Raw genomic sequence first — 7910 nt, 5'->3', positions numbered from 1 at the left:
TGTTTAACGTATATCAGGTTCTTATAATACAGTAGTAGTGCAGGTCATTGTAAACAAGTTCTGCTGAATGTAGTGGTGCATGCCTGTTATTTCAGCACTTGGGAGGCTGAGGCAGGAGGATCACCATAAGGTCAAGATCAGCCTGGGCTACATAGTAAGTCCAGGCCAGCCCAAACTACATAGTAAGATTCTGTCTCATTAAAAATAATAATAATAATAATAATTAAAGTGGAATTTGAATGCTGAATCCAGAGCCTGAGTTACTGACTGAGCCGAAAGATAGTGGCTGGCAGGAAGTGAGATGCAATTCATGCACGGCCTCACGGGATATGGTTTAGCAAAAACAAGAACAAAGAGTACAAACGACATGAGAGTTAATGCCAGCAAAAAGGCCAATCAAAAACTAAGAATTTCATTACCACAGTGTTTGTATAATGCCTTGGGATTCACAAGGCTTTTGCTCTAGGCAGACTTTTTCATGACTCAGATGTAGAAAGCCTAAAAAACATTTTTCATTTAGAATAGCCAAAGCACTAAGAATATGTCTATTCATTCTTGACCAGGAAGTGACATTACCATTGACTTTTCTGAACTGATAATCCCTCACGGAATTTGTATTTCAGGTTCCTCGTTTTAAGTTTCCGGTTATACAATATCCGATTTCATTGGAAATGTTCAGTGACAATAAACTTGTTCCAGTGAAACCTCCATATTTGGTTACTGTAACTGAAGTGAACATGAGGAAAAACTGGCAGCTAAGTAGGGTTTGCTTTCTTTTATAATTATTTTATCTTAGCAGTGATATTAGTAGCATTTGTTTACATAGCTGTTTACCCGAGAAATAGCAGCAGTTGTTTGGACAAGGTTTCCATTCACTGCCATGCTGCTGTTTACTTCAGCTGTCTCCCATGTAAATCCTCACAGCTTCTAGTATCCTGGATTCTACAGCATAAAGTATTTTAAGAACTTGAGGAAGGAACAGTTAATGTTTAACTTTTTTGTTCTGATCAATCTTGCATGCCTGTATCTGGTAATCCGGACATCTACGCTGAGGATAACAATATGCAATATAACAACTATTGTTGATTTCCTCTCACCTTGTTTTAAAATTCTGTGTCATTTTCACTGTTTCTATGTTGTTTTGTTAATGCCTATGTTTTTGTTATTTTGTTTTTTATATTTTCTCTTTAAAATTAACGGAAAAAAAGGAAAAATATATATGTATATACAAAGATGGCTGGGATAAGTGTGTTGCTGACATCTGTTGGTTTGTGGAAAGGAACAGTTAATGCTTCATTTTTTTTTTTTCCTTCTCTCTTGGCCAATTTTGCATGCTTATATCTGGTAATCAGAACAACTGCTTTGAAGACAACAATATGCAATGTAATAGCCATTGCTGAATTCCTACCATCTTGTTTGGTGAAGCTCTGTATCATTTCTAATGTGGTTTTTATTACTTGTCATTGTCTTTCATTGTTTGAGCAATCTTGCAATCTTACATCTGGTAATCTGAGCAACTTCATTGAAGATAACAGTACAGTATAACAGCCATTGTTAATTCCTATCATCTTGTTTTGAAATCCTGTATTGTTTTTATTGTTTTTGTATTGTTTTGTTTTTTGTCTTCATTGTTATTTTGTTATTGTTTTCTTTTACTGTTTAAAATTTAAAAAAAAGAACTTGAACTGCCAAAAATATGAAGTCATTTTGTAGGTTAGTAATGATCGATTGAATTTGTGCTGAGTGCAGATCTGAGGTCTCACTTTGTTATTATGTTACTGGGGATTAAACCTGGGGGCCCTTTACCAGTGAGCTACATTTCCAGACCTTTTATATGTTTATTTTCAGACAAGTCCTGGGGATTTAGCTCAGAAGAGAGAGAGGGAGGGAGGGAGACAAAAAGAGAGATAAATTACCTAAATTAGCCTTGAATTTATGAGCCTCCTGCCTCAGCCTCCCATGTAGCTGGGGTTACGTGTGCACCACCAGGCCCAGCTCCTCATTTATTCAGCATGGCACAGATTATAAAAGGTGTTGCCAAATAATCTACAGGACATGACTTCTAATCTTTTAAATTTTATTTTAGGATCCTACTTCTAATTATATGAATAAAGTTTCTTAGAAATTTAATGGTAAAATAATTGAAAAGACGCAGAAATATATTTAAACAAGGACAATGAAATTTACCTGTATTCAATTTTTTCTTGAATATACAACTTTTTTGCATTTTTTGTTTGTGTGAATATTTAGAGGAGAATGAGAACTAGATAGAAATAACTAAATGGAAATTTTATCAATCATTAATATATTACTAGCTATACAGACATTTGGAATTTAATGAGTCTTATTCTGCCCAATATACATGTACTTTTGAAATTTAAAAATTCAGTAAAGTAAAACTACCAAATATTTTTCTTTGACTAATATCCCCATTTTCTGTGGTATGTTGGGGGCTGCTCTCACCAAATAAGCAGTACTAACTGTTAAATATTAGAATATCTTACAAGCTGTCTATTAAACCACTGGCAGTTTGAAATTAGCCATGGTGAGAATATTTACCCTATGGAAATTGGCTAATGCTATAAGCGGAACTTATTTTTCCCCTTTAGATTCCATATACAGTTATACCACTGGAATTTGGAAGTTCTAATCCTATATCACTTAGAAAAAATAGCAAGAAAGACAAGAATCACGGATCCCTTCTTTTGAAAAAGATTTAAGCAATTCTGTTATGAAACTTTCCTTCTACCTTGTTAAAAATCATTTACTCTCCACCAGGGAGGTTGTGGGATAATCTCATTGCCAAAAACACAGACTGTTCAGGTCAGGACTGGTGATGAGCAAAGGGCTGAAGGAAAAGTTCAGCCTGAAGAAAAGTGGTTAAAAGCCTTGCCCTTCTTGAGGATGTAGTTGAAGGAGTGTGAGAGATTGGGCCTTATTTCCCCTAAAGATACCTGCTACAAAAACAAGCAGAACTAAAAGACTGTGATAACTTAATCAAGTAGTAGAATACAATATGCCATTATACCTTAATATATATAACAATGCAAATGAGAAAATGACTTATGTGTACTTCAAATATATTTTTATATCTTTTTTAGAACACACTATACCAGAAAATATGAAAAAAATAAAAAATTACTTAGAACCAATTCTTCGTACTTCAGTGTATAATCCCTCAGGTCTCAATTTAAGTATAAAGGTAAGCTAGTAGAACTTTTTATTGCTCTAGGTTTAGATAAAACATATGTGTCTAACTACGTTGCTATTTTTATAGTATATATATCTGTGAGTAGGGGACTAGCAACTTTAAAGTGTATGGAAAGGGCTAGTGATAAAAGTTTCATGGTGGAGTGTGTGCTTAGTATGTATGAGACTCTGGGTTCAATCCCAGCACCAAAAAATAAACAAAAATAAAGTATATGGACAGTGTTTACTTTTCCTCTATTTCCCTGGATGTTATTACTTCTAAAGGGATCTGAAGTAAGTTTAACATCTCTTACTATCTTTCAAACGCTTAGACAAGACAGATTGTCTAAAGTGAGCAGAAAGAGTATCTCTATAACTTAGGGGAAACAAATGGGCTCAGTATTCTTCAGGGGGATATACATGAAATATATCTTCTAGTACCAGATATCCATAAAAACACATGAAGTTGATATAATCCAGGTAACTGTGTAAACCATTAAATAGGGGATAGATCAGAACTACAAATGTTGAGGGATAGCCCAAAATATTCATCTAGGCCAAGTGAGGTGTTATGGTTTTGTTTCTTCTTTATTCTAAAACAAACTATTATTGAATTCCTCTTTTTCAGTCCCTCTTTTTAATCAATGATACATATGTCCAAGAGCCTTAGGAAAGGGATAGGAATCTTTCTACACAGCATCCACAGGGAAAGTGGCCTCAAATGTATTTTTACTTAAAGGAAATATGCATGTTAATGTTGCTAATGACCAGGTATGTGTTTTTTTTCCCCACAGGGCTCTGAGCTTTTTCACTTCAGAGTGTCCATCATTCCAGGGGTCACTTTTTGTAACTTAGTTGAAGAATTTCAGGTATAGTGAATGCCTACGGTACCACATGGGGTGATGAATGAGGAAATAACACAAGTGCCGATCCAGGAGACACCAAAGAGAAGAAATGAGCAGAGTTTGTGTTATGGGCAAAGCTTAGAGAAAAGGCATTCTGGAGAATGGTAGTGTGGCTGCTTGATAGATGCTGAGTGTCTGCATAACTCTTGGAAGCATTTTGTTCTGTGATTGTTGGAATCATATACTGTCCAGAGTTTCTCATTCCTAGTTTCAGGAAGCTTAAAGACTTTGTTTTTTTCTGTTGCAGATATATGTTGACGAAGTACCACTGCCATTTCTAGGACATACACTTATTGCTGTTGCAGCAGCCTTCCTGCTAGGGGGATTAATTTTTACAGCATTTATGCTTCGACTGTATAATATCCACCCATGGAGGGCATTGCAGAGATGGATTAGAAGAAAAAAATCGAATGTATCAAATACCCCTCTCACTTAGCTGGCTTACAGATGAAAGTCTGGATAGTGAATAAATGATAACCCAAAATTCTCTTTATTTTCTAGTTTTATTAAATAAATTATAGGACAATATGTTTAAATGTTGAATATAAACTAGATAAGTTACAAAAGAATTACCATTATGGTTCAATTTTTTGTCAGTTTTTTACCATTCCATTTTCTCATTTTGAACACATAGAAATTTATTTTAGCTAATCTATAAAAGATCTTACTTGAGCTTTTTTTGAAAAACAAAACGATGACCAGCTCTATGTGAAATGGGTTTTTCTATATTTTTCTCTCTTACTGGCTGGAGCCCCATTGTGGGTGGTCCTGAGCCGCCTTGCTATGTCCAGAGAAGAATGTGAGGAAGGCACAGTTACTCCAGGGGAGATGATGTGTTTACAGAGTCTTGCGGGAGTTAAAGAACCCACTTGGGTTTCTTAAGAAAACTTCAAAACCAGACTGAAGTACCTAACCAGAGGGAAATGTGAGCCCACCACAGAGTGTTGGAGGAACACCATGTCTGTGTGAGGTTTCCAAGTAGCCAGAAGATAACCAATATGTTCAGAAACATGTTCTCTTGAAATACTGGAGGAGAAGAACAAGCCTGGCACATACAGAGGGTTGTGCGTGAGGACAGTGTTGTGAGGTTTCGTTGGAGATGAATGAGAAAGGGGGCTGTTGGTAAGAGAGAGTCCTTCTGTGACTGTATAGTCCAAGCTCAGAGACATTTTCTTATTTTACGGCCTCCTCTTACCACACAAAATACTGTAAGCTGATCGCTGATATGAAGAGGCACCTCCCCATTATCAAAATCAAACACATATGCAGAACACAGAGCTCTGGAGCTGGAAACCCTGTGGCTCTCCACTCTCCACTCAAGGAAGGAGCTGAGGCTAAGGAGCCTCCATACTGCCAGGCATGGGGGTGAACGCCTGTAATCCCAGCACTCTGGGGGTCTGGGGAACCTAGGAGATCAAAAGTTGAGCCTAACCGGAGCAACTGAACAATTATCATAAAAGAGATTAAAAAGCATATTAAACAACTGCCACTGAAATAGACCAGAATCAAGGAGAGAGCAGTGGACATTTACTTACTCTATAAGGAATAAATACTTCCAGTGTTAACTGAATACTAATATGCCATAGGAAAAGGTGGAAACCTTTTCCTTGTTTTTTTAATAAAGCCTATGTAATTTAATAACAAAAGGAAAATATTTCAGGACTGGGAATACAGCTAGATGGTAGAGCAGTTGCCTAGCATGCTGCAGTGGTGGGTTCAATCCCCCAGCTCCAGAAAAAAGGAAAAGGAAAGAAGGAAGAAAGGGAAGGAAGGATGGGAGGGAGCAAGAAAGAAAAAGAATTTCACTTGTCACTTTTGAAAATGATGCAGCTGGAGAGATAGCTCAGTGGCATAACGCCTGCCTGGCAAGCACAAGGGCCTGAGTTTGATTCCCTAGTACCAAAAAAAGAAAAAGATGCAAAAATTCCAAATAAAGTATTAGTAACTAGAATTCAGCAGTGCAACTCTTATTGGATGGGGTAAGGACCAGCAGTGTTTTCCCGGTTCTTATTTGTCCAGATCAATGAATTGGTCAGGACAACTGGTGGACGTGAAAAATTATCATTTATTTAGGGCAGAAATAAGGGGAGAAAAAAAAAGCAGAAGTGCTCATGGGCACAAGGGTGCTTTCAAGGAAAAAGAGAAAATACACCCTGTAAGCAGAACGGATCGCTATAAGAACAAGAGGGCAGTGGCCCATAAAGACAGTTGCTGCTGTCCTTTCATGTCTTCTTTGCTAGCTGATTCTGGTGGCCCCACTTGATCTCATGCTAGAAGACTGATGTCAAGTGCCAGGTTCGATGTGTTCTTGTGTCAGGAGATTGGTACCAGGTGCACGGCTCAGCTTGATCCCAAGTCAAGCTTGGGTGCTGCTGTTCTGTGCCCGTGGTTAACGACTCATCTCAATTAGTAGCTTGTGTCCAACTGCTGCAGCCAAGTTTCCATGCCCTTGCCTCCTACTATGCAACCAATGAACAATACTGTACAACATGATCAAGTAGTATATTCCGGAAAGGCCAAGACAATGCAACATCAGGAAACATATCAACGTATTTCATTACAAATACATCAACAAGTTAAAAGAGACAAATTAGGCCATTTAATCTTTAAGAAGCACTTGATAAAATGTGGGAGCTATTCCTTTTAAAACTAAGAATGTTAGAAAACATCTAAGAATGTTGATTTAAACATCAATAGCAGAGCCCAGTATGGTGACACATGTGCTATAAAATAAGCTCACAGCTACCCTGGACTACAGGCTAAGACCCTGTCACCAAAAACAAAATAAAGTAGCAAATAACATTTTCTCTTTTACAGTGCTGGGACTGGAACCCAAGGCCCCACACATGCATGTTTGGCAAGTCCTGTACAGTGGTACAGCCTGTATTATTTGCAGACTGTACCACTGAGCTACAGGCACAGCCTGCAAATAACATCTTTAAAGGCAAAACGTTAAAGCAAAGAGTACCATAAGTACTCAAAGTCTTCCTTCGTGACTCCTTCTAGGATGTCATGGGCCAGGGCTTTGTCTTATTCACAGGAACTCTCAGGCCCTAGAACACCACCTGATTCTTTGCAAATAATATGTCCTTAATTACAAAACCCATCAAGAACCAGGCAGGACCACAAGCTTCCATTACAATACTTACTATTGTCTCAAAAATTATAACAAGAACAAGGAAACAAATTAATTGCTATAACGTGGGAAAAACAAAAAGATAAAAACCATCTCTTTGTGGTTGGTATTGTTTTATATCCAGAGCATCCAAAATATTCTAATAAGAAAAATGCACTGGAATTAATGAACTCCAGTTGGGCATGGTGGGGCACGCCTGTAATCCCGGCACCTGGGAGGGTGAGCCAGGAGGATCGCTGTGTGTTCCAGGCCAGCCTGGGCTACACAGCAAAACTTTGTTTCAGAAAAAAACAAAACAAAACAATGAATTCTTAAACTCCAAGGTTAGGCATGGTACTGCACACCTGTAGTCCCAGCTACTTGGGAGCCTAAGGCAAAAGGATCCCAGGTATGAGGTTATCCTGGGCACCTCAAGCAGACCCTATCCCAAACTTTTAAAAAGGTACTTGGGGAGAGGTAGTGGCTCAGTGGTAGCATGCCCTCCGGGTTCAGTCCCTAGTGCTGCAAAAAAAAAAAAAAATTAGTAACTTCATAAGGTGGCTTACAAATTAAAAGCACAGATATTAGTACTCTTTTATTTGAATAATAATTTCCTGGCAAAAGGAATGGAAAATTTTCTCCTTTGTAATAGCAACAAGCTCTATCAAATGCAGTTATATATTGCTTAACAGCGGGGATTT

General features: G+C 37.7%; 1 protein-coding gene across 2 annotated transcripts in view; it reads left to right on the top strand.

The window, feature by feature from the left end:
• The window catches only part of Catsperb (catsper channel auxiliary subunit beta), a gene marked incomplete in the record, with an annotated part of 156136 nt that extends 151553 nt beyond the window's left edge, over window positions 1–4583 (top strand). For both annotated transcript variants that reach the window (XM_013517143.1, XM_013517144.1), the window contains 4 exon segments: window positions 624–759; window positions 3102–3202; window positions 3984–4058; window positions 4342–4583. In XM_013517143.1, the coding sequence (XP_013372597.1) occupies window positions 624–759; window positions 3102–3202; window positions 3984–4058; window positions 4342–4530 (501 nt within the window).
• Between the last annotated feature and the right edge of the window lie 3327 nt (window positions 4584–7910).

This window comes from Chinchilla lanigera, unplaced genomic scaffold (assembly GCF_000276665.1).
Source record: "Chinchilla lanigera isolate Chin_1 unplaced genomic scaffold, ChiLan1.0 scaffold00037, whole genome shotgun sequence".
Lineage (NCBI taxonomy): Eukaryota > Metazoa > Chordata > Mammalia > Rodentia > Chinchillidae > Chinchilla > Chinchilla lanigera.
Note: the sequence above shows the minus strand (reverse complement) of the source record. Positions and strands in the feature narration are given on the sequence as shown.